Genomic DNA, 27,906 nt, shown 5'->3' on the forward strand with positions numbered 1-27,906 from the left:
GTTTGGTTACATGATCACACCTTTAGCTGTACAGTGGACAGGAATGCAACATGGGGTTTGTGCACTGGGAAAATCTTCAGTTTCAGTCTGATTTTTGCTTTAAAGGATGAATGTCAGCTCAAACAGACCTCAAGTTGCAACTTCACAAGACACCAAGAAACATATGCCTACAAATCCCAATATCTTGGAGCTAACAATCTCTGAACGGTGGTAGAAGGCATGGACATAACAGGTATGCTAACATACACATTGTTAATTCAGATGTACTGTGACTATAATCTTGAGAACTGAATCAGGGAGTGGTATCGACATTTCAAGTGCATTCACAAAAAGAGTTGTGTAACAAATGGGATGACTATAGAGTTGTATTTAATGCCTAACCAAGTAGGGTAGAACCAGAAGAGATCCAGGGGTGCCTTTTAATTTGTTTTTTAATATATAATTTTAGGGTGCATTCACACTGAGAATACGCTGAGCTGATTCTGAACGTAAAACACATTCAGAATCAGCGCGTGCAAAGCAGATCCCATTCATTTCAATGGGGAGCGCTCGTATGCTGGCTCCCATTGAAATGAATGGGATCTGCTTTGTACGTGCTGATTCTGAATGTGCTTTACGTTCAGAATCAGCTCAGCGTATACTTAGTGTGAATGCACCCTAAGATTGTAACTTTGTGTTATTCAGCTGTAAATAGTAAGTAGGGATATAAGTGTGTTAAGGCGTATTATCACCAACCGGGTAACCTAAATATATTCCCCTTTCATTAAGTCATTTTTTTAGCTTTCCTAATGTCGTGTACAGACATTCCAGATTTGTTATAAAACAATTAGCAGTAAATCAATGACCACATATAAAGTCAGCAAGATGACCCTGCTATGCAACAGGTGAACCCAGCACAAATGTGGGGCAGAATAGAGAAGGCTATGGGCTGTAATATCTGCAATATCTCAAATATGTGCTGAATTCTTCTGCTGTCTTTTATAACCCACTCCAAATATCTGCATCAATTCCATATGGTCCGAACTAGAGATGAGCAAACGCCGTTCGATCAAATAGGTATTCGATCGAATATCAGGCCGTTCGAGGTATTCGATTGCAATCGAATATCACGCGGAAAACGCAGTAAAAATTCGTATCCCCTCCCACCTTCCCTGGCACATTTTTTGCGCCAATAACTGTGCAGGGGAGGTGGGACAGGAACTACGACAACGGAGGCATTGAAAAAAATTGAAAAAACCCATTGGCTGCCAAAAATATGTGACCTCCCATTTATAAGAATAGTCGGCGCCATCTTCGTCACATTTGCGGTGAGAGACAGGGAGAGAGAGAGATCTGCTGAGGGCTAGATAGGCATTAGCTTCTAGTAGGCAGGGAAAAACAGAAGAAAAACAACAGCTCTTTTCAGAGCTATACTGCAGGGAGAGGAGTCGAGCTTTCCACACGGTGTCCCCCCAAACCAGGGATACAGAGCAAATAGGTCCAAATATATACGCTCAACCCAGCTTTGCAGGCGGTGTCCCCCCATATACCTAACAGGGATACAGAGCATTCAGTCTGGCTATATATGCTCAACCCAGCTTTGCAGGTGGTGTCCCCCCATATACCTAACAGGGATACAGAGCATTCAGTCCGGCTATATACGCTCAACCCAGCTTTGCAGGCGGTGTCCCCCTATATACCTGCGGCAGTGCTTCTGTGCAGGTAAGTGTTAGCTACTAGAGATGTTAGCTAGTCTCCCATTAGAATGAATGGACGCAGCCGCCGTGCATGGGGTTAAGCGGCCAGACACCGGCAAAGGCTGTGTGCCGGCTGAATCCATTCATTCCTATGGGACCTAGCTAACATTGTTAGCTTTTCCCACAATGCTTGGCCAGTAGCAAAGCATTGTGGGAAATAACCTCCGACCTCGATCCCTTCTAAAAAGATTGGGATCAGAATTTCGATCGTGATTGTGAAATTTACTCGATCGCTGATCGGAATCCGATCTTTTCCGATCCCGATCGCTCAACCCTAGACATAAGCAATAACGTGCCAGAGATTGGGAATATTGTCTGCAAGCTGCTAACAGGGAATGTGCTGTCAACAATATGCAAACTGTATGAGAGGAATGATTGTATTGACAGTCATTTGTTCCCAGACAATATGGTTCAAACCTTCCTGTGTAGAGCTACCTGAAATGAATTCTCATATCTATATTTTGCTTATATTCAACAAGAAAACATTTTTTCCCCCATTTACTAAGGATCAGAGAAGAAGGAGGGAGAAGTACAAAAAAGGTCTCCATTTGATATGATATTTAGTCAAATACAAAGGAAAAAGTCAGATAAAGGAAAGAGCAACATATTCCAAGTGAAAAGATTCTTCAAGGCCTTCGACCGAGAGTCTACAAAGACAACACAAGAAAAGAATGAACAAGCCTCTGATAACAAGCCAGTAGCTGCGGATTATGGAGACAATAGAAAAGAAAATGAAGAGACCAGTCCTACAGAAGGTCAGTAAATAATGTATATATAGGTATTTACAGCTTTTACACTTGGGTCGGAAACCAGGTATACACTATAGATAGCGCTTGGCCTAATGACACCTATCTTGCCCGACTCCCTCAGACACGTTCAAGCTTAGCTTGGCCGAAAGGTGTATGTGTGCTGTAATGTGAGACAGGAGAAAAACAATGTCACACTCCTTTGTCAGAAGAAGCCTCATACACATTGGATAATGAACCAAATCCATTTAAACTGGCTCATTTGGCTGATGCACATCATATGTGTACATTGTACAGCCATCTGTGGGCAAATACATTTATGAGAAAAATCAACATTTAGCCCCTAATACTTTGGGAACTATTTTAGGCATTAGTGACGAGAAGGCTAAAGTATGTATTGTGCAAGGGCCTCTGCTTGTAAGCCCGGGTTCAGACAGGGTTTTTTGGACCGGATTTTGACGCGGAATCTATGTCAAAATCTGGCTCAAAAAACCACCTCTTATTGAATTCAATGGGTTCCTTTTTCCGTGAGTGGTTTGTTCCCCCTCGCGGAAAAAAGAGGCAACATGTCCTTTCTTGAGGCGGATTCTGTGGCTAATTCAGCCACAGACGTCCGCCTCGCGACAGTCCCTCTGGACTAGACCCATTCATTTGGGCCTAATCCAGAGTGGAATGCCGCGACTGGATGCCATTGTATGCACTGCACCGGCATTCAGTCTGAACCCAGCCTAAAACTGCTACTTCCTTACTGAGGGAAGGTGATAAAATCCTGCTAAAATGCTTATAAGGAAATTGCATTTTATGAAACTTATATTTGTATAGTCCGAAAATTTGCACTGGAGACAACTAACAAAACCTTGGTGAGCATGGCAATGTCTAGTAGCTGTCAATAAAGAAAGGTATGATCCCTCATGTACACAGCCAAAGCCATAATACAGTGGTAATGATATCCTTTGGTGGTTTATGTATCTACATATGTATGTATGCACTCACCAATATGCAAAATTGTGCCATGTTCCCTTACATGTCACACGTGTGCTGATTTTCCACCGTAGAGATCACAAATCATACGGAAACAAGATACTATACAGAAGCTTGCAAATTCAGTTTGCATAGTGTTGATTGCTATTGATTTCTTATATAGTCATGTGTGTGAGAAGTTACTGCTATAAATACTTGGATACTTGTGATACTTGGATTACTACTGTAATAGGATTGTGTTGTTTTACATAATGTTGCTTACATTATTTCTTATTGCACAGAGGACGAGCTGGATTCAGATACAGCTGGATGGTGGAAGGTAAAGCACTTTATGGAAAAGTTTGGTAAAAAAGCAGAACTTTATTTTATAAATCTGAATAACTGTGGACTGACAGCTACTGACATGAAAGAGCTTGGTGAGTAAAGTTTGCTACTGTAGGGATCTGATAATTCAGTACTGTAGTGCTGTATTGTATTTTATTCTGTTAAAGGGGCTGTCTATTTTCATTAAATAAATTTTATGGTTTAAATAATGAAAAATTATAATTTCCCAGTATAATTTCTTTGCAGTTTTCTAGATTTCTGCTTGCTGTCATTCATTGTTTACTTCCAGTGGATAAAAATGGTCCATGGTCATGTGATGACACACAGGTGCACAGCTCGTTACAGTCACAGCACAGTGATCAGACATCTGCCTGGTAACAAGTTGTGCACCTGTGTGTTCATCACATGACCATGGACTAATTTTTTTTATCCAATAGAAGAAAACAATAAATGACAGCAAGCAGAGATCTAGAAGACGACGAGGAATTGATACAGAAAGTATATAGGGAAATTGTATAACAATTATTTGCTGAAACTGAACAACCCCTTTAAGCAACCCTTAAGCAATACTGCATGCAAGTTTTACTTTATTAAGGATCATTTGATGGGGTTGTATGTAACTGATTTTTTTGCCTGCACAAGTGACTGGAGCTGTACTGTAATATCAGACACAGCTGATGAACAACAATGGGGCTAGTTTTGTAGCAAGATGTTTTTAATATTATACAGCCGCTTTAAGGTTTTCTGCTTTAGGGTGACAGAAATAGCTCAAATTAAGGCTCGTGCATGGACATGGTCTTCTACTGTAATGCTTAATGTCTTTTAATTTAGATGCATGTATTCAAGGGATTCTGTATAAATGGCATGTACTACTGGACTATGTATTTAGCCAAGTGTTCTCTCCTATAATCATTGCTTCTATGGGTGAATATCTCTATAGACATGGAGTCCGACAGAGCCTTATAGCAGTATCCTGGGGCTGTATGTATTGATTTTTTGCCCTGTCCTAAAAAAAAAATTTACTGAAGAGGTATGACATGGTTGCATTGATGGTCCTGTACATATTGTGCACGCTCTAACGTTGTCTAGGCTTACCTTAACATATGGTTGCAAGCAATTATTATTCTCACACCCGTATGTCCATTTTATGGTCCGTCGGAAAACCAGAACAAGACACAAGAACCTTTAAGGGTGCATTCACACGGAGGAAGTTGGCCCTGATTCTGGTGCGGAATCCGCGTCAGAATCTGCACAGAAAAAAAAAGACTCCCATTGACTTCACAGAATCCATTGAAATCGATGGGAGGCTCTTTTTCCATTGATTTCAATGGGTTCCGTGTGGAAAATGGAACCCATTGAAGTCAATGGGAGTCTTTTTTTTTCAGTGCTGAATCTGATGCGAATTCCACGCCAGAATCAGCACTAACTTACTCCGTGTGAATGGAACTTAAAATAGAGGTCACCCTCGTTGCCCGACGAACCCCTTTAATTATAATGGGATCCGATGGGTGCCTGTCTCTTTAAACTGGAACTGCCTGATGAAAAAGTTGAACCAGTCAACCATTACATGCCTTAGAACTATTCCTAGAGTCCGAGCTATTCAGGCTTTAGCAGTTCTGACACAGTAGGCTACTCTGTGACTCCAGAGCTCACCCCACCATGCTAGGATCATGCACTCCAAAACAACTGTATAACAATTGGCCTTAGAAGTCTTTCTGGCTAGGAACTTCTGTAACATTTCAATAGTATGTATCATAGATATCTGATAAGCAATTTAGTATCTCAGAAAAGAAGAGATTGATACAACCTGAAAGAGGTGCCAATAAGAAGATGTAAGAATTCTTGAGAAATACAGAGCAGCAATTATTAATAACATCAATATAATATTTATAATAAGCAAGTAAATCACTATCATTGTTCCTTACAGCTGTATATTTTTCTATTTCTTTAGGTTCATTGATGACATTTCTCCCAGATGTTGAAGAAATTGATCTTTCTTGGAATGAGTTGGTTGGTGGATCCTTGGTGTTGCTGACCCCGCACCTCTGTCATGTCAATGGATTAAGAATTCTGAGCTTAAGTAACTGTGGACTGACTGCCGAAGATGCGGGTGCTTTAGGTATGGCTTCCTGGGGTTGGGCATAACCAAACAAATTACAGTTTCACAACAGAACATTTTGACCATGTTTGCTTGCTTTTATACACCTTCAAAATGATTGTGTGCTCAAGCGGTATCGGTAATAACAGATTTTTTATAGTAAGGTTAGGGCACCACATGGCATAACCACTGTGACAAAAACTGCTGTGTTTTGCAGTACCTGCCTAGCGAATCTGGCTATGATATGCTATCAACTTATCAGACCCATATCTTGTAATGAGATGGGTACCTGGGTATACATTACATGACTTGAATAGATTTTCAGATTTTCATCTTCAGAAAGATGAAATAATGAATGTGCAAAGATTCCAGTTACGCTAGGTTCACAATAGCGCCAGTTTTCTGTTCTTTCGGTATGCTTGGGAGCCCAAAAAACGGAAAGCTAACCTGCTTAAAAAAAAACTGCGGACCCCATAGACTATAATGGGGTCCACCGGGTTTCTGTCCGGTTTCCACCTGAAAAATGTAGAAACATTTTTAAGCAGGATTGGGGACAGAAAACCCAAATGGCAACAACCGCTAGTGTAAACCTAGCCTTACATGACTATACATGATACTCAGTGGCGTAACTACCGCCGTAGCAGCAGAGGCAGCTGCCACAGGGCCCGGGACATTAGGGGGTCTGGCGACAGCCGCTACCGCTGCTTTTTTTTTTTTTTTTTTATTAAATAGGCGAGTAACTCCAGCCAATAACGGACCCTTACTTACTTACTAATCCTGGCAGGGCCGGGATCGGTAAGTGACACCGCGGGCCCCACAAACAGGGGGGGCCAGGGATAGGTAAGAAACATAAAAAACACTGTTACTTACCTCTCCACGATCCGGGCAGGCTTCAGGCCTAGTCGTCTGATGTCTCTGACGTCACATGACCTCGGTCTGCGTCCTGGGTCATGTGACGTCTGACGTCATAGAAGATGGACTACAGCGGAGGCTGACAGCGGAGGACTGCAGCGGAGCCGGGAGATAGGTGAGTAACAGTGTTTTTTAATTTCTTATCCTCCCTGGGTCTCCGATTATTATACTCTGGGGTCTGAAAAGAGAGGCCACTAAGGGACATAATACTGTGTGAAGGGGCCACTAAGGGACATAATACTGTGTGTAGGGGCCACTATGATGCATAATACTGTGTGCAAGGGCCACTATGGGGGATAATACTGTGCGTAGGGGCCACTGAAAGACATAATACTGTATGCAGGGGCCACTATGGGGGATAATACTGTGTGTAGGGGCCACTATGGTACATAATACTGTGTGTAGGGGCCACTAAGGGATACAATACTGTGTGCAGGGGCCACTGAGGGACATAAAACTGTGTGCAGGGGCCACTAAGGGATATAATACTGTCTGCAGGGGCCACTATGGGGCATAATGTAGCGCGCAGGAATGCGGAGGAGGGGGGCGATCGAGGTCTTCAGTGTCGGTCGGGGGGGGGGGGGGGGGGCATGTCAAAAGTTTGCAATGGGACTCCGCCATTCCTAGTTACACCACTGATGATACTAACATCACTATGAAAGATACCCTATAAAACCATTACAAATTGAAGATTAATTAATTTGGAAAATTGTATATTTCCATTTTTAATTAATTACCTTAATTTAAAAAAAAAATTCTTACCCCTTGTTCACATCTGCGTTCCTATTCTGTTCAGGGAGTCCGCATGGGGACCCCCCGAATAGAATACTGAACGTATTTGCAAGCGGTGTGCAATGAAAGCACACGGATCCCCTTAGACAATATTGGGGTCCGTGTGCTTGCTGCCAAATCTCCGCAGGGAACATGTGGACAGGAAAGTACTTCACAATCTGCTTTCCTCTCCGCATGATTCATGCGGGCAGCGAGCGGCAAGCACATGGACCCCATTATAGTCTATGGGGTCCGTGCGCTTTCACTGCACTCCACTTGCAAATGCGTTCGGTAGTCTGTTCAGGGGTCCTCATGGGGATTCCCCAAATGGATTACCAAACGCAAATGTGAACCAAGTATAATTAATATAATAATAATCATAATCATAATATTTGATGAAAACTTAGGGCAATTTTTATGTATATATAGTTTATTTAATGAATAATAAAGATATCTCCAAATTGTTACTATACGTTGTACTTTGTTTCTTCACTATTTCCAAAATCCCTGCTTCTTGTCAATGAATGGTAACTATTCTTGTTTATATCCAGTGTCTGGAAACATGATCTAATCATATGACAACTCCCACAGGTATGGCTATTACAGCTGAAAACACAGATAGACTTAATGGCTAGCCCACCTTTGTCATCTGAATATGATCAGGACAGGTTATAAGACTCATAAAAATATAAAAATAATATTAGCATTCATTGACAGGAGGTAGAAGACTTCAAAGTGGTGAGGAATCGAAGAATAAAGAATATTAGAACGTTGCATAAATTGCTATACAATTGAAAATATACCATTAAATAGACAAAATGTATCTTCCTAGAATCCGGGATGCACATGTATGCAGAAGTTAATATATGGAAGAACATTTACCATAATTTCCTGCATTCAATTCATGTTAGATAAGAAGTAAACAAGAAACTCGAGTGATATAAATTTGTGCCACAGTTCCTTATAGATTGTAAATTCTTGCAGTACTTTCTGCGCTACTCTCTCCATGAGTGTGTGGCTATGGCAGCCTGTCTATAACCAAATAACCACAGGATAGACTGTCCTATGTTTTCATTGGGACAAGATAATAATTGTGACATTAGTTCTTCTTGAGAAAACAGGGAGCAGAGGGAAAATCCTTATTGCTGTGCTCTCCATATGCTATGTTTACATTCAAGGTGTGGGAGACGCATCATTTTCATTACTCAGAATATTCAACATGTTCCAATCGCCTCCCTAAAGATAAATATATGAATGGATTACTTGGAGCTACATTCTACTTGTCCGTTTACTCTGGCTGGAGATATATTCTATGTATTGCAATGCAAAGAATGAAAATCTAGAAATAAAACTGAGGATTAAATCTGTTACATTGGGAAACATTTTCCACAAGCCTCAAAGAAAACTTGGATAGTTATTTGTCATAACCGTACAACTAAACAGACCTTGTGGATATGGCTGAGATATGTGCATGAATCCTGTATGGCTATGCTGTATGATGCCTCCACACGGTACCACATCAGTGATATTCTCTAGAACATCATACAGCATCTCATGGAGTTGGACAATATGTGTTTTCTTATACAGTTTAAAGGTAGGCTAGATTATTTCTTGGGCAACCATGAACTGTTACTGTTTTATGGAAAATATTTTTGGTTCCACCATATGCTAGATGTAGTTTCATTCTATGAGATGTTTCTACAGGTCATGTGCTACTGCTAATAATGACTGCAGAAGGGAAAGGTGCTGATCCTGGTCTATAGTCTCGCACCCTGCCAAACTAGTATCCCTACGCTGTGCTGATGAGATCCAATAGATAGAAACAGCGCTGTCCACAGCTGGGAATCTGTTCCTTTTGGAATAGAAATACTAGTTTGGCAATAATCCCCGCATTATGTTATTAGGCTTATTAAAGTCATGCATGATGTTAAGGGGGCTGTCCTAACAGGCAGCGAACGGAGGCACTGTTTTCCTAATTAAATTCTGGAAAACAGATTTGCATATTCCCCATAATCCCCCAGTGAAGTGAAAATGGCCTGTAAGTCTCCATATCCTACAAAGGTGCCCACTCCCTAAGGAGTATTATTATCCTCTTACCCTGCAGAAGGGATGTAGATAGCACCGGTATTAGGAAAACTTAATATTCTCAAGCAATGTTTGTTATAATGATCACAGCAATATTATATGTAATGCATGCTGACAAACATACGCTCCATACAATATGTTACAATATACTGCTATTTTTCCACCACACAGGAGAAGCACTTCAGCATATCCCTAAATTGCAAGTACTGGATTTATCATGGAATAGTGATCTTGGAGGAGCCTTATCCAGACTCACACAGCACTTGTCAAGCACTTCTGAATTAAAGTCATTAAATTTAACAGAGTGTAGCCTTAAAGCAGAGGATGGCGATTCACTGGGTAAACTTCTATCTATCTATCTATCTATCTATCTATCTATCTATCTATCTATCTATCTACTATCGATCTATCTATTTATCTCCTATCTATCTATCTATCTATCTATCTATCTATCTATCTATCTATCTATCTATCTATCTATCTATCTATCTAGCTGTCTATCTCTCTATCTGTGTACATTTGCTGGGAAGGTCTCTGTCCAGAAGAAACCTTATTGTACTGGTGTTATACTATACTAAGTATACTAAGTATGTGTATTGATATATACTGGCATTTTGTTTGAATTGTTTGTTTATTTGAATTGCATTTTACCTGTCATTGATACACAGGCTCAGACTAGACCACAGGGGAGCAGGTGAGTCCCCTGATATGGCCCTGAGCAGGAGGGCTAGCGGCCTCCTAGTCTCCAAACTCCTGCAAGAGTAGCATATGGTACAATACACTCGCTGCATTACATACAGTTAGGCAGAATACAGCATCTCACACAGGTCATGCGCCAATATTATAAACTGGGTAGAATATTTATTGTTATTATATATAGATGCATGGGGTAGCTTAGATGACCACTAGGCACATCCCCTTACTGTTACTGAAGGACCTTCATCACCAATCATCTTACACACAGAGTTAAGGGAGGACCCTAGTCTGAGGCAAGAGCGAGTTATCAGGCTACTGAGGGGGTAACAGGACAGAAACAGCCCAAGGTAAGGGCAAGGTAACTGGCTACTATTAAAAAGTGTGCAGTTTTAGAAATGTACCAATCGGAGGCAGGTAATATTTGCATTTAGCTGTATAGCAGACCTGTGGAAAAAAATCTACTGGTGGGCCTGGTGTTTGTATTTGGTGATGAGGCCTCCTCTTTTCTTATCCAACTTGGAAATGGAATCTTCATGGCCAACTTCAGGTTGTGGTGGGCCCTTGGGCGAGTGTCAGTGGGCCTCCTCTTGGTCATGGTAAGAGGCACAATCTATCAACTTCAGTAAATGCTGTGAGTCACACAGAACCTCATATATGATTTTCTGAGCAGATTTTATCTTCCATTTTAAACAATAAGGGAGCGTTCACACTACCGTCGGTGTCCGACATGTGGTGTCCGCTCCTAGTGTCCGCTCAAAATCTGTCACGGACACTAGGAGCGGACACTAGATGTGTCCGTGACACCTGTCATTCACTTGAATGGGCATCGGGTGCGTTCTTTTGCACTCCGTGCCCGTCCTTCCCTGTCCGCAAGAGAAGATGTCCGACTTCTCAAGCGGACAGAGGAACCCTGCATGCAGGGTTTTTCTGTCCGCTTGAGAAGTCGGACATCTTCTCTTGCAGACAGGGAAGGACGGGCACGGAGTGCAAAAGAACGCACCCGATGCCCATTCAAGTGAATGACAGGTGTCACGGACACATCTAGTGTCCGCTCCTAGTGTCCGTGACAGATTTTGAGCGGACACTAGGAGCGGACACTACATGTCGGACACCGACGGTAGTGTGAACGCTCCCTAACAAGACGGAAGAAAGTTTCTGTATCATATTAACATTATATTGAAGGGTGGTGGATGGAAATGGAGGGTGCACTGTCTGCATTTGTCATAACAACAAACTGTAAAGTGTGCACCTAGCCTTGCACAGTACTGTAAACACTGGTTGGATGTATACATCAATACAATTACCATACATATCAGACTACTTTTACAAGTTTTTTTTTTTATTATGTCCTGTGTGTATGTGTGTGTGCTCAGTAGAAGTAAAGTGCAGACTCAAACAGTCAAAGACAGGGACACGAAATATGCAGGAAACAGGTTTATTTAGAAAAAAAACAGGAAAAATAAATTAACCTTCACTTGACCTTCACAGACGCTCACGGGCAGACACTGTCTGCTGTGTTTCCGTCTCCTGTCAGCAGAAGACGGAAACCTGAAAGCGGAGATCGGGGCACAGATGTGAACCTGCCCTTAACTTCAGGCAAAAACAAAACAAAATCATGCTTGTCTGAGCATTTAACTAAACAGAAATGATAACCTAACTATACGTGTGGCTTACTACCAGCCACACAAACAAAATAAGCACCATATTGTCTCACTGGACTTGGAGTTACAGGACAGACCCAGACGCCTCCTCTTACTCCCTGTATCTGCATTGGAGTGCAAAATCTGCAGCCTTTTTCTGGCCCAGTAATGAGCCAAGGACTCACACCTGGAGCTGAGGTCTACTCATGACCCGCACTGGACCACACATAAGTTAAAAACCTGGGGGAGAAACAGCATGAGTCCAGCACTCTGTCTGTCACCTTCTCACATACCCTCCCTTCTATTCAGACCCGTAGGGGTGGACACTTTTGACTCATATACAATGGGTTCTGGATAGGGCATCAGCATTCCCCTGCAGCTTGCCTGCCCTGTGTTTACCTGTCACCTTCCCACACCTGATACATCAAACTAAAGAATTCAAAGAATATGTACTTTATTTTTCTCATATCTATCTTTGTTGCACGGTTCCAAAAACAGCTCTATGAAACAAATTGTAATCCGTTTCCATTTTAATTATTCATTATGTTGCCCCTTTAAATTCCAGACAATCTTTGTAAAACTTAGCAACAGCCTGTGTTGTTATAGAAGACCTCTTGTTATAAAGACCTCTTCAAATTCTTACTGTCTTGTGATGAAATGCTGAAAAATAAGAAAAAATGTCCTGAGTATTTCTGTCCACTGTCCGTTGTATGAGATCTTGACAATGGATCCCCAGCGTTAGAGCAGGGTGTTGTATTTTGTATTGTATGAAAGGATAAAGGGGTAGCAGGCAGAAACATTGCCTCCCTGATATTGCTTTTTTCCATTTGTAGATATGGCTGATTTCTTTTGTTTTCCATATTTTAGCAAAGGCTATCGGCAAGATGTCAAGAATGGAGGTTTTGGAACTTTCAGAAAACAAAGAGCTTGGAAGTGCATTGAAGACAGTCACTGAAGAACTAAAGAACTGCTCATGTCTGACTGTTCTAAAACTGCGCTCTACTGGCCTGCGGCAGGACGGCATCAATTATCTGAGTCAGTAAATATATCTCCTACATCATTTTCCGCCTAAATTAATTTGCGCGCCTCCTTCGTGACTCTATTTTGGTACACGTAAGGCTAGGTTCACATCTGCGTTGAAGTCTCTATAGGAGAGTCTGCTGCAGATTCTGCCTATAATTAGTAGAGAGAACAGTCCTGCAAGGAGATTGGAAACCCGACGGACACCAGACGGACCCCATTATAGTCTATGGGGTCTGCATGTTTGTTTGGACCTGAACGATGGAGAACTGAACGCTAGTGTGAACCTAGCACAACTTTTAGTTTTTCTCTCTTAATGTAATTGTGGCAAATGACATTTGTATGAGACTCATATGCTTAGAGGACCAAGGCATTCATGTACAGACCTCTGACCCCACTCCCCTGCCCTCCATTCTTATAATAACCACTTTGTTATACATAGTAACATGAACGCTGCCATTATTTAGTATGATGGATGATTGGAGGTGGGAGCGGGACTGATTTCTTGTGGCATAATGGTATAAATATAGAATACAGTGATGCTGTACTTATACGTATTATAAGTGACAGATGATATTAGGTTGTGTTAAAGGTATTCCTCACTGTGGACATTCCTAACTTGTCCCATGACATTACTCTTATCACAAGAGATCCCAATGAATTCTGAACACAGAATCTCATCTATTAACTCAAATGGGTATATGGATATAGGTTATCCAAAATGGACTATCCGTCTAAATAAAACTGATTATGACTAACTGAATAAGATAAGATAAGATAGTCCTTTAATAGTCCCACAGTGGGGAAATTTCAGCATGTTACAGCAGCATAGTAATACAGATACAGGATAATACACAGTAATATATTACAGACGTAGACACACATATGCTGAGAAGAGAAGATATACTAGGAGTCCATTGCAGCTAAGGAACAGAAGAAGAAGAAGGAAGACTTCATAGTCATAATCATTAGTTTTCTGTGCGGAATGATCTTCGCTTGGTCTGATGTAGATTATACAGCCTGATCGCGGTTGGAAGGAAGGACCTGCGATAGCGCTCCTTCTCACAATTGGAGTGTAGCAGACGGTCACTTACAGTGCTGCTAAGTGCCGTCAAGGTCTCATACATGGGGTGGGATTTGTTCTCCCGCATGGAGGTCACCACGGACAGTATCCTTCTGTCACCCACCACCTGTACTGGGTCCAGGGGGCTCCCCAGGACAGAGCTGGCCCTCCTGATCAGCCTGTCAAGTCTATTTCTGTCCCTGGTTGATATACTGCTCCCAAAGCAGGCCACACTGAAAAAGATGGCTGAAGCAACCACAGAGTTGAAAAAGGCCCTAAGAAGTGGCCCCCCTAGACTCCAAAGGCCTTCAGGCTCCAGAGCAGGTAGAGTCTGCTGTGGCCCTTTCTGTGCAGCGCCTCCAGGTGATCAGCCCAGTCTAGTTTATTATTGAGGAGCACACCCAGATACTTATAGGTCCTGACTATCTCAATACATGTCCCTTGGATCTCCACCGGGGTCGGAGCACCTCTTCGTTTACTAAAGTCCACCACCATCTCCTTGGTCTTCCCAGCATTAATCCTGAGCTGGTTCTGCTGGCACCATTCAACAAAGTCCCGGTTTAAGTCTCTGTATTCCCTATCGTCACCATCAGTGATAAGGCCAACTATAGCAGAGTCATCGGAGTACTTCTGTAAGTAACAGCTGGATGAGTTGTGCCTAAAGTCAGCAGTGTACAGTGTGAAGAGAAATGGGGTAAGAACTGTACCTTGTAGTGCCCCTGTACTACAGATCACAGTGTCAGACACACAGTCCTGGGCTCTCACATACTGAGGGCAGTTTGTCAGGTAGTCTAGGATCCAGTTGGACAGGTGATGGTCCACACCACCTAGGTTCAGCTTCTCCCTCAGTAGCCCTGGCTGAATGGTGTTGAATGCACTGGAGAAATCAAAGAACATTATTCCCACAATGTTCCCGGGTTTCTCCAGGTGAGAGAGAGCTCTGTGAAGAAGCTGGATGATGGCGTCATCTACCCCAATGACCGGCCGATAGGCAAACTGGAGGGGGTCCAGAGCAGAGCTCACTAGGGGGCGTAGGTGTGTTAGGACCAGTCTCTCTAGGACTCTATGCCCCTGGTGCACCATTTAGCTAATTTACGTAAAGATTAAAACCCTTATTTCTGCACAGGATAACTGTTTAATGAGCTTATGCTTTGCTCTATTCATCACTGCTAAGAGATTCACAAATTGGACAAACTTGCTGGGCTTTCTATTTAGGCCGCAGCCCCATGTGGTGTAAACACCACGGCAAAAACTGCAGCAGTTTACAGTCCCTGCAAAGTGAACTAGTGAATCCCATCCACACATTGCAAAAATATACAGGCAGCAGAAATGCTGCGATTACCAAAACTTTGTGGTTTTGGAAATCGCAGCTTATCAATTATACCTATGGAAAGGCTGGTGTTTTTCTCTATAGGTATAATTGAAGCAGAAAGTCTACAGAGCAAACGTCTGAGGACTTTCTGTGAAAAGCGCTGTGGGATAAACCGTGATGTGCTTCCACCGCAGTCTTTCCCACAGCGCTTTTTCTCTGCTGACCGCTACATGGGACCATATTCTCAAGGTATTGAATAAAGCTATATACTGAAAACAAATTACTAGTAACTGTAGGCGTGGTGGTGTTTTCCTGGTGTAGTTACTTGATCTGTGGGATAAACTGTATAAGAACAGGTTTTACCGGTGGTGAAGTTAAGTGTGAAGCTGTGATGCTTTAATACTAGAATCCTGCAGCAATAAGATATAAGACAGTACAATAAGACAGATGGAACATGCCACCCTATTTTTTATTGCTTTCTAAGTAATATGTAAAAATCGTCATGTCAGTTATACCTACGGAAACTCTGCTAGTTTCCCTATAGGTATAATCGAAGTAAAAAGTCCGCAAAGGAAACCTCTGTGGACTTTCTGTGAAAAGCGCTGCGTGATAATCTGTGGCCTGTGACTATCGTGTTGGCGCATGTCGCATGCAACTCCTAAAGAGATTAATTGATTTTTTTGTCACACAAATTTAGTGCAATTTTAAGTCATGCAGCAAATGTCGCAGTGTAGCCCTAGCCTGAAATATAATTTTCTCAGCATCAATTTGCACTTCAATCCAAACAAGCTAAGTTCTCTATGCTACTAACTGCCCTACTTATGCCCTATGTAAATGACTTAGAAGGCTCCCTTTAATAGAATTGTTTTATCTTTAAGGTTCTGCATTCCAGTACTGGCCGTACTTACGAAGACTGGATCTATCATGCAATAAGGCAACGGGTGGCGGATTCCGGGAGGCTGCAGCACATCTGACGGCTTTCAAACAACTGGAACTATTAGATATTCATCAATGCTGTCTTTCCAAAGATGACGTTACACCACTCAGTAATACAATTACTTTTTTTATTTATATACCTGCTAACAATTTCAGATATTCATATTACCAAGTTTGACTTTTTGGTCTCGCAGTTTCCATTTAAAAGAACGGACACCCAATAGATCCCATTCTAGTTAATGGAGTCTATCAGGCTCTGTATGTGACTGTTGTTGTAACGGTTCACCTATTCGTTGTTCTTGTCCTCCGACAGACCACAGCAATGGATAGACAAACGTTAAAGTGAACCTGGCGTCATATACAGCACTATGGAATTAATGATGGAATGAATGATGCTCTAAAAATATATAGTAATAATAAATACCATCTACATCACCCACAACTCACACATGATAGAATAAAGAATGAATATAATGGCAAAGGTAACAATGAAACTTCTGGCTTTTATCTAATTATTCTATATTTTTTTGTTTTTCAGCTCAGGTTATACCACTCCTATCTAACCTCCAATCACTGGATATATCATCCAACAAAAGTATAGGACTTTCTTCTGAACATCTTTTCAGTCGACTACGTTTTTTGCCTAAATTGAAATTTGTGAATATCAGCAACTGCACATTAAAGCAAGAATCCTTCGCAGAACTGGGTAAGCATTAATATGTGAACACTACTGTCAAGTCATATTTTTGCACTGGTAAATTGTTACTCTGAGAAACCTGTTGTAGAACAGGCAGTCTTTACTTGTAAATGAATATCACATGGATAATGGAAATCTTGAGAGCCATGTTTGCCACGTATAAGTCAAAGAAGGTTGAAATCCCTCCATTGTCTTATTTGTGGTGAATGGAGAACCATAGTAAAAAACGAAAACCTATGCACAGAACCGACACACTCATCAGTGCTGTCATCTCCAACGTCTGTGACCTTTGCAACTCCTGGGTGCTAATTTCATGGTCTTCATGCAGTCACCATAAATGTACAAAGCAGTATAAGTAAAATTACATCACAGATTCTTTTTACAGTACAAGTAACTATAACATCTATCCATAGCTGATGCCTCACGTTACCTAATGGATCTTCAGATTCTGGATCTTTCCTGGAATAAATGTGTTGGGGGAAACCTGAAACTGCTTTCTGAAACTCTGAAGAGTGCGACAGGTCTACAAAGACTCCTTGTGAGCAGCTGTAATCTGGTCACACAAGACCTGGCCGTCATAGGTAAGAATGTGTGCATTATACAAGTAACAATATGTGCAACATCACATAGAAAACAGAAAAGCTAAAGTAACCTTTAATCTTGCATTGCCCTATAGGTTTAGACATTGATGACACTAGTTGTTAGTAGAGATGAGCGAACACTAAAATGTTCGAGGTTCGAAATTCGAATCGAACAGCCGCTCACTGTTCGTGTGTTCGAACGGGTTTCGAACCCCATTATAGTCTATGGGGAACATATACTCGTTAAGGGGGAAACCCAAATCCGTGTCTGGAGGGCCACCAAGTCCACTATGACACCACAGGAAATGATGCCAACACCCTGGAATGACACTGGGACAGCAGGGGAAGCATGTCTGGGGGCATCTAACACACCAAAGACCCTCTATTACCCCAACATCACAGCCTAACAACTACACACTTTACACACTCAATACCACCTCTCTGACAGTAGGAAAACACCTTGAAACATGTGTATTTGGCACTTGCAGTGAGGAGAGCTTGTCACCAGCAGTGAATTTGGCCCTTGTAGTAAGTTGAGGTTGGCACCAACATTTGTTTTGAAAATCAGGGTGGATTGAGCCTCTAACCAGCAGAGTTTGGGCAAATTCATGGTGGAGGGAGCCTCTAAAAACCCCAGTTTGGACCAATTCATGGTGGAGGGAGCCTCTAAAAAACCCAGTTTGGACCAATTCATGGTGGAGGGAGCCTCTAAACAGCCCAGTTTGGACCAATTCATGGTGGAGGGAGCCTCTAACCAGCAGAGTTGTGGGAAAGCAGGGTGGAGGGAGCCTCTAAACAGCCCAGTTTGGACCAATTCATGGTGGAGGGAGCCTCTAAAAACCCCAATTTGGACCAATTCATGGTGGAGGGAGCCTCTAACCAGCCCAGTTTGGACCAATTCATGGTGGAGGGAGCCTCTAAACAGCCCAGTTTGGACCAATTCATGGTGGAGGGAGCCTCTAAAAACCCCAATTTGGACCAATTCATGGTGGAGGGAGCCTCTAACCAGCCCAGTTTGGACCAATTCATGGTGGAGGGAGCCTCTAACCAGCCCAGTTTGGACCAATTCATGGTGGAGGGAGCCTCTAAAAACCCCAGTTTGGACCAATTCATGCTGGAGGGAGCCTCTAAACAGCCCAGTTTGGGCAAATTCATGGTGGAGGGAGCCTCTAAAAACCCCAGTTTGGACCAATTCATGGTGGAGGGAGCCTCTAAAAACCCCAATTTGGACCAATTCATGGTGGAGGGAGCCTCTAAACAGCCCAGTTTGGGCAAATTCATGGTGGAGGGAGCCTCTAAAAACCCCAGTTTGGACCAATTCATGGTGGAGGGAGCCTCTAAAAACCCCAGTTTGGACCAATTCATGGTGGAGGGAGCCTCTAAAAAACCCAGTTTGGACCAATTCATGGTGGAGGGAGCCTCTAAACAGCCCAGTTTGGGCAAATTCATGGTGGAGGGAGCCTCTAAAAACCCCAGTTTGGACCAATTCATGGTGGAGGGAGCCTCTAATAACCCCAGTTTGGACCAATTCATGCTGGAGGGAGCCTCTAAACAGCCCAGTTTGGGCAAATTCATGGTGGAGGGAGCCTCTAAAAACCCCAGTTTGGACCAATTCATGCTGGAGGGAGCCTCTAAAAACCCCAATTTGGACCAATTCATGGTGGAGGGAGCCTCTAAAAACCCCAGTTTGGACCAATTCATGGTGGAGGGAGCCTCTAAAAACCCCAGTTTGGACCAATTCATGGTGGAGGGAGCCTCTAACCAGCCCAGTTTGGGCAAATTCATGGTGGAGGGAGCCTCTAAAAACCCCAGTTTGGACCAATTCATGGTGGAGGGAGCCTCTAAAAACCCCAGTTTGGACCAATTCATGCTGGAGGGAGCCTCTAAACAGCCCAGTTTGGGCAAATTCATGGTGGAGGGAGCCTCTAAAAACCCCAGTTTGGACCAATTCATGGTGGAGGGAGCCTCTAAAAACCCCAATTTGGACCAATTCATGGTGGAGGGAGCCTCTAAAAACCCCAATTTGGACCAATTCATGGTGGAGGGAGCCTCTAAACAGCCCAGTTTGGGCAAATTCATGGTGGAGGGAGCCTCTAAAAACCCCAGTTTGGACCAATTCATGGTGGAGGGAGCCTCTAAAAACCCCAGTTTGGACCAATTCATGGTGGAGGGAGCCTCTAAAAAACCCAGTTTGGACCAATTCATGGTGGAGGGAGCCTCTAAACAGCCCAGTTTGGGCAAATTCATGGTGGAGGGAGCCTCTAAAAACCCCAGTTTGGACCAATTCATGGTGGAGGGAGCCTCTAAAAACCCCAGTTTGGACCAATTCATGGTGGAGGGAGCCTCTAAAAACCCCAGTTTGGACCAATTCATGGTGGAGGGAGCCTCTAAAAACCCCAGTTTGGACCAATTCATGGTGGAGGGAGCCTCTAAACAGCCCAGTTTGGACCAATTCATGGTGGAGGGAGCCTCTAAAAACCCCAATTTGGACCAATTCATGGTGGAGGGAGCCTCTAACCAGCCCAGTTTGGACCAATTCATGGTGGAGGGAGCCTCTAACCAGCCCAGTTTGGGCAAATTCATGGTGGAGGGAGCCTCTAAAAACCCCAGTTTGGACCAATTCATGATGGAGGGAGCCTCTAAAAACCCCAGTTTGGACCAATTCATGGTGGAGGGAGCCTCTAAAAAACCCAGTTTGGACCAATTCATGGTGGAGGGAGCCTCTAAACAGCCCAGTTTGGGCAAATTCATGGTGGAGGGAGCCTCTAAAAACCCCAGTTTGGACCAATTCATGGTGGAGGGAGCCTCTAAAAACCCCAGTTTGGACCAATTCATGGTGGAGGGAGCCTCTAAAAACCCCAGTTTGGACCAATTCATGGTGGAGGGAGCCTCTAAAAACCCCAGTTTGGACCAATTCATGGTGGAGGGAGCCTCTAAACAGCCCAGTTTGGACCAATTCATGGTGGAGGGAGCCTCTAAAAACCCCAATTTGGACCAATTCATGGTGGAGGGAGCCTCTAACCAGCCCAGTTTGGACCAATTCATGGTGGAGGGAGCCTCTAACCAGCCCAGTTTGGACCAATTAATGGTGGAGGGAGCCTCTAAAAACCCCAATTTGGACCAATTCATGGTGGAGGGAGCCTCTAACCAGCCCAGTTTGGGCAAATTCATGGTGGAGGGAGCCTCTAACCAGCAGAGTTGTGGGAAAGCAGGGTGGAGGGAGCCTCTAACCAGCAGAGTTGGTGGAAATCAGGGTGGAGGGAGCCTCTAACCAGCAGAGTTGGGGGAAATCATGTTGGAGGGAGCCTAGTATTATTAGAATTGTGCAACGCTTATGGTGGATGAGTATGAGGATGCGGAGGAATTGGAGAGGTTGAGTACAGACATGGAGTTTCATGTTGGGGTGCTTTACACAGGTGGGCACAAAAATGAAGGCTCTATCCAGTGGTGGTTCATTTTTATCAAAGTGAGCCGGTCGGCACTCTCAGCTGACAGACGGGTGCGCTTGTCAGTGATGATGCCACCGGCTGCACTGAACACCCTCTCAGATAGGACGCTGGCGGCAGGACAGGACAGCACCTCCAAGGCATATAGGGCAAGTTCAAGCCACAGGTCCAACTTCGACACCCAATACGTGTAGGGCGCAGAGGGGTCGGAGAGGACAGGGCTGTGGTCGGAAAGGTATTCCCGCAACATGCGCCTATACTTCTCACGCCTGGTGACACTAGGACCCTCCGTGGCGGCACTTTGGCGAGGGGGTGCCATCAAGGTGTCCCAGACCTTAGACAGTGTGCCCCTCGTTTGTGTGGACCGGTGAGAACTTGGTTGCCTACTGGAGGAACTGCCCTCCCTGCCGCCAACGTCACATGCTGGAAACATCTCCATCATATTCTGCACCAATTGCCTGTGGCAAGCATTGATGCGATTGGCCCTCCCCTCTACCGGAATAAAAGACGAGATGTTGTTTTTATACCGGGGGTCAAGGATAGCAAAGATCCAGTACTGGTTGTCCTCCATGATTTTGACAATACGCTTGTCGGTTGTAAAGCACCCCAACATGAACTCAGCCATGTCTGCCACAGTGTTAGTTGGCATGACTCCTCTGGCCCCACCGGAAAGTTCAATCTCCATTTCCTCCTCATCCTCCATGTCTACCCATCCGCGCTGCAACAATGGGACGATTCGAAGTTGCCCGGAAGCCTCCTGTATCACCATCACATCATCGGACAACTCTTCTTCCTCCTCCTCCTCCTCCTCCATTAAACGCGATGAAGCGGACAGATGTGTGGACCTACTCTCCAGCTGTGACGGATCGGATGCTATCCCTGACTCCTCTGTGTGATCTGAGTTATCCCTGATGTCAATCAGGGATTCTCTCAGAACACACAAGAGCGGGATTGTAAGGCTCACCATCGCATCCTCAGAGCTCACCCTCCTTGTGGACTCCTCAAACACCCGTAGGATGTCACAAAGGTCTCTCATCCATGGCCACTCATGGATGAGAAACTGAGGCAGCTGACTTTGTGGCACCCTAGGGTTTTGTAGCTGGTATTCCATCAAAGGTCTCTGCTGCTCAACCACTCTATTCAACATCTGAAACGTTGAGTTCCAGCGTGTGGGGACGTCGCACAAAAGCCGGTGTTGTGGCACATGCAGGCGTTGCTGGAGAGATTTTAAGCTAGCAGCGGCTACTGTCGACTTGCGAAAGTGGGCGCACATGCGCCGCACTTTCACCAGTAGCTCTGGAACATTGGGGTAGCTCTTTAGGAAACGTTGCACCACTAGGTTGAAGACGTGGGCCAGGCATGGAACATGTTGGAGTCCGGCAAGCTCCAGAGCTGCTACCAGGTTCCGGCCGTTATCACAAACGACCATGCCTGGGCCCAGGTGCAGCGGCTCAAACCATATTGCCGTCTCATCGAGGAGGGCATCCCTCACCTCGGAGGCAGTGTGCTGTCTGTCCCCCAAGCTGATCAGCTTCAGCACAGCCTGCTGACGTCTACCAACGCCAGTGCTGCAACGTTTCCAACTCGTAGCTGGGGTCAATCTAACAGCGGAGGAGGAGGCGGAGGAGGAGGCGGTGGCGGAGGAGGAGGCGGTAGAGGAGGAGGAGGAGGGGGGTGTTCTTCTCGTGTCCCTGCCAGGAATGTTAGGCGGGGAGACGAGGTACACCGGGCCAGTTTGGGAAGCAGTCCCAGCCTCAACTACATTCACCCAGTGTGCCGTCAGTGAAATGTAGCGTCCCTGTCCGCATGCACTTGTCCACGCGTCGGTGGTCAAGTGGACCTTTGTGCAAAGCGCGGAACTAAGGGCCCGCCTGATGTTGAGTGACACGTGCTGGTGCAAGGCGGGGACGGCACACCAGGAGAAGTAGTGACGGCTAGGGACGGCATAGCGAGGTGCCGCAGTTGCCATCAGGTCCAGGAAGGCGGGAGTTTCAACAAGCCGGAACGCCAACATCTCCTGGGCCAGCAGTTTAGCGATGTTGGCGTTCAAGGCTTGCGCGTGTGGGTGGTTAGCAGTGTATTTCTGCCGCCGCTCCAATGTCTGAGAGATGGTGGGTTGTTGTAAAGAAGCGCCTGATGGTGCCTTTGATGGTGCAGGAGAAGGAGATAAGACAGGAACAGGGGAGGATGAGGGAGAAGTCAACAAAGTGGCGGAGGCAGATGAAGTGGTGTCCTGGCTCGTCCTCTGGAGTGCATCGCCAGCACAGTCAGCAGTGGCAGTGGCAGAGGCAGAGGCAGTGGCAGAGGCAGTGGCAGTGGCGTGAACGGCAGGCGGCCTTTGTCCTGCCGTTGCTGCCTGCCACTGATTCCAGTGCTTGGATTCCAAATGACGGCGCATTGAAGTGGTGGACAGGTTGCTCTTCTCAGAGCCCCTAATCAATTTCGAGAGGCAAATTGTGCAGACAACACTATATCTGTCCTCGGCGCATTCCTTGAAAAAACTCCACACCTTCGAGAAACGTGCCCTCGAGGTGGGAGTTTTTCGGGGCTGGGTACGAACTGGAACATCTTGGGAGATTCCGGGTGTGGCCTGGCTTCGCCTAAGCTGCTGACCTCTGCCTCTAGCTACCCTTTTTGGTGCTGCACTTGCCTCAACATCCACACTACTTTCCCCGGTTGACATCCCCCCTGTCCAGGTCGGGTCAGTGTCCTCATCATCCACCACTTCCTCTTCCAACTCCTGTCTCATCTCCTCCTCCCGCACAATGCGCCGGTCAACTGGATGCCCTGACGGCAACTGCGTCACATCATCGTCGATGAGGGTGGGTTGCTGGTCATCCACCACCAAATCGAACGGAGATGGAGGAGACTCTAGTGTTTGAGCATCTGGACACAGATGCTCCTCTGTTAGGTTCGTGGAATTGTGACGTGGAGAGGCAGGTTGAGGGACAATGAAAGGAGCGGAGAACAGCTCTGGGGAGCAGGAACAGTTGGGGTTATTGTTCTGTGAAGCTTGGGAATTTTGGGAGGAAGGAGGACAAGACTGTTGGGTAATAGGAGGAGAGGAGGCAGAGTCTGACTGGCTGCTGGACAATGTGCTGTAAGCGTTCTCTGACAGCCATTGCAAGACCTGTTCCTGGTTCTCGGGCCTACTAAGGTTTGTACCCTGCAGTTTAGTTAATGTGGCAAGCAACCCTGGCACTGTGGAGTGGCGCAATGCTTGCTGCCCCACAGGAGTAGGCACGGGACGCCCTGTGGTTTCACTGCTACCTTGCTCCCCAGAACCATTCCCCCGACCTCGCCCACGGCCTCGTCCACGTCCCTTTCCGGGAGCCTTGCGCATTTTGAATTCCCAGTTAGAAATTGGCACTATATACCAGTAGCAAAAATTGTGGGTGCACGTAACCCCAATATATTCTTTAAATTCCCAGTCAGACAATGGCACTATATACCAGTAGCAAGAAATGAGGGTATTTATAACCCCAATATATTCTTTGAATTACCAGTCAGAAACTGGCACTATATGGCAGTAGCAAGAAATGAGGGTATTTATAACCCCAATATATTCTTTGAATTCCCAGTCAGACAATGGCACTGTATACCAGTAGTAAAAATTGTGGGTGCACGTAACCCCAATATATTCTTTGAATTACCAGTCAGAAACTGGCACTATATGGCAGTAGCAAGAAATGAGGGTATTTATAACCCCAATATATTCTTTGAATTCCCAGTCAGAAACTGGCACTGTATACCAGTAGTAAAAATTGTGGGTGCACGTAACCCCAATATATTCTTTGAATTCCCAGTCAGACAATGGCACTATATACCAGTAGCAAGAAATGAGGGTATTTATAACCCCAATATATTCTTTGAATTCCCAGTCAGAAACTGGCACTGTATACCAGTAGTAAAAATTGTGGGTGCACGTAACCCCAATATATTCTTTAAATTCCCAGTCAGACAATGGCACTATATACCAGTAGCAAGAAATGAGGGTATTTATAACCCCAATATATTCTTTGAATTCCCAGTCAGAAACTGGCACTGTATACCAGTAGTAAAAATTGTGGGTGCACGTAACCCCAATATATTCTTTGAATTACCAGTCAGAAACTGGCACTGTATACCAGTAGTAAAAATTGTGGGTGCACGTAACCCCAATATATTCTTTGAATTCCCAGTCAGAAACTGGCACTGTATACCAGTAGTAAAAATTGTGGGTGCACGTAACCCCAATATATTCTTTGAATTCGCAGTCAGACAATGGCACTATATACCAGTAGCAAGAAATGAGGGTATTTATAACCCCAATATATTCTTTGAATTCCCAGTCAGACAATGGCACTGTATACCAGTAGTAAAAATTGTGGGTGCACGTAACCCCAATATATTCTTTGAATTACCAGTCAGAAACTGGCACTATATGGCAGTAGCAAGAAATGAGGGTATTTATAACCCCAATATATTCTTTGAATTCCCAGTCAGAAACTGGCACTGTATACCAGTAGTAAAAATTGTGGGTGCACGTAACCCCAATATATTCTTTGAATTCCCAGTCAGAAACTGGCACTGTATACCAGTAGTAAAAATTGTGGGTGCACGTAACCCCAATATATTCTTTGAATTACCAGTCAGAAACTGGCACTGTATACCAGTAGTAAAAATTGTGGGTGCACGTAACCCCAATATATTCTTTGAATTCCCAGTCAGAAACTGGCACTGTATACCAGTAGTAAAAATTGTGGGTGCACGTAACCCCAATATATTCTTTGAATTCGCAGTCAGACAATGGCACTATATACCAGTAGCAAGAAATGAGGGTATTTATAACCCCAATATATTCTTTGAATTCCCAGTCAGACAATGGCACTGTATACCAGTAGTAAAAATTGTGGGTGCACGTAACCCCAATATATTCTTTGAATTCCCAGTCAGAAACTGGCACTATATGGCAGTAGCAAGAAATGAGGGTATTTATAACCCCAATATATTCTTTGAATTCCCAGTCAGACAATGGCACTGTATATCAGTAGTAAAAATTGTGGGTGCACGTAACCCCAATATATTCTTTGAATTACCAGTCAGAAACTGGCACTGCTTACCAGTAGTAAAAATTGTGGGTGCACGTAACCCCAATATATTCTTTGAATTCCCAGTCAGACAATGGCACTATATACCAGTAGCAAGAAATGAGGGTATTTATAACCCCAGTATATTCTTTGAATTCCCAGTCAGACAATGGCACTGTATACCAGTAGTAAAAATTGTGGGTGCACGTAACCCCAATATATTCTTTGAATTCCCAGTCAGAAACTGGCACTATATGGCAGTAGCAAGAAATGAGGGTATTTATAACCCCAATATATTCTTTGAATTCCCAGTCAGACAATGGCACTGTATACCAGTAGTAAAAATTGTGGGTGCACGTAACCCCAATATATTCTTTGAATTACCAGTCAGAAACTGGCACTGTATACCAGTAGTAAAAATTGTGGGTGCACGTAACCCCAATATATTCTTTGAATTCCCAGTCAGAAACTGGCACTGTATACCAGTAGTAAAAATTGTGGGTGCACGTAACCCCAATATATTCTTTGAATTCCCAGTCAGACAATGGCACTATATACCAGTAGCAAGAAATGAGGGTATTTATAACCCCAGTATATTCTTTGAATTCCCAGTCAGACAATGGCACTGTATACCAGTAGTAAAAATTGTGGGTGCACGTAACCCCAATATATTCTTTGAATTCCCAGTCAGAAACTGGCACTATATGGCAGTAGCAAGAAATGAGGGTATTTATAACCCCAATATATTCTTTGAATTCCCAGTCAGACAATGGCACTGTATACCAGTAGTAAAAATTGTGGGTGCACGTAACCCCAATATATTCTTTGAATTACCAGTCAGAAACTGGCACTGTATACCAGTAGTAAAAATTGTGGGTGCACGTAACCTCAATATATTCTTTGAATTCCCAGTCAGAAACTGGCACTGTATACCAGTAGTAAAAATTGTGGGTGCACGTAACCCCAATATATTCTTTGAATTACCAGTCAGAAACTGGCACTATATGGCAGTAGCAAGAAATGAGGGTATTTGTAACCCCAATATATTCTTTGAATTCCCAGTCAGAAACTGGCACTGTATACCAGTAGTAAAAATTGTGGGTGCACGTAACCCCAATATATTCTTTGAATTCCCAGTCAGACAATGGCACTATATACCAGTAGCAAGAAATGAGGGTATTTATAACCCCAATATATTCTTTGAATTCCCAGTCAGAAACTGGCACTGTATACCAGTAGTAAAAATTGTGGGTGCACGTAACCCCAATATATTCTTTGAATTCCCAGTCAGACAATGGCACTATATGGCAGTAGCAAAAATAGTGGGTGTATATAGCCCCAATTCTATTGCTAGGGGACTTGCAGGGTATTTCTGGGGTGAAGGTGGGGGGCACACCGTTGGAACGGGTATCGGGGGTATATATCGGGTATACGGGAATACACTGACAGTGTATTCCATTCAGGATCCTGGGAAAGCTGGGTTGCGGCGATTGAGCCCGTCAGTGCCACGTTACACTGACAAGCTTCTCCCTGGAATTTAGCTCTTACAAGAGCTGTTGTGGTTGTCTTCTCCTTCCTATCCTAGCCTGTCCCTGCCTACCCAGAATCTAAGCCCTAGCTAGCTGGACGGAAACCTCCGTCCTCGGTGAATTGCAAGCTCAGAATGACGCGAACCTGGGCGGCGCTGTTCTTTTAAATTAGAGGTCACATATTTTCGGCAGCCAATGGGTTTTGCCTACTTTTCTCAACGTCACCGGTGTCGTAGTTCCTGTCCCACCTACCCTGCGCTGTTA

At 44.2% G+C, this 27,906-nt stretch overlaps 1 protein-coding gene across 1 annotated transcript in view; it reads left to right on the top strand.

Moving 5' to 3' along the window:
- The window catches only part of LRRC31 (leucine rich repeat containing 31), a 30,294-nt gene continuing 2,388 nt past the window's right edge, over nt 1–27,906 (top strand). Inside the window, exons 1-9 of the mRNA XM_075266710.1 lie at nt 1–232; nt 2,243–2,491; nt 3,745–3,879; nt 5,739–5,906; nt 9,825–9,992; nt 12,857–13,024; nt 16,263–16,430; nt 16,859–17,026; nt 17,431–17,598. Of these exons, the coding sequence (XP_075122811.1) occupies nt 220–232; nt 2,243–2,491; nt 3,745–3,879; nt 5,739–5,906; nt 9,825–9,992; nt 12,857–13,024; nt 16,263–16,430; nt 16,859–17,026; nt 17,431–17,598 (1,405 nt within the window). The 5' untranslated portion in view covers nt 1–219. The remainder of the gene's footprint in view (nt 233–2,242; nt 2,492–3,744; nt 3,880–5,738; nt 5,907–9,824; nt 9,993–12,856; nt 13,025–16,262; nt 16,431–16,858; nt 17,027–17,430; nt 17,599–27,906) is intronic.

The sequence above is a fragment of the Leptodactylus fuscus genome, chromosome 3, assembly GCF_031893055.1.
Source record: "Leptodactylus fuscus isolate aLepFus1 chromosome 3, aLepFus1.hap2, whole genome shotgun sequence".
In the NCBI taxonomy this organism is placed as follows: Eukaryota; Metazoa; Chordata; class Amphibia; order Anura; family Leptodactylidae; genus Leptodactylus; species Leptodactylus fuscus.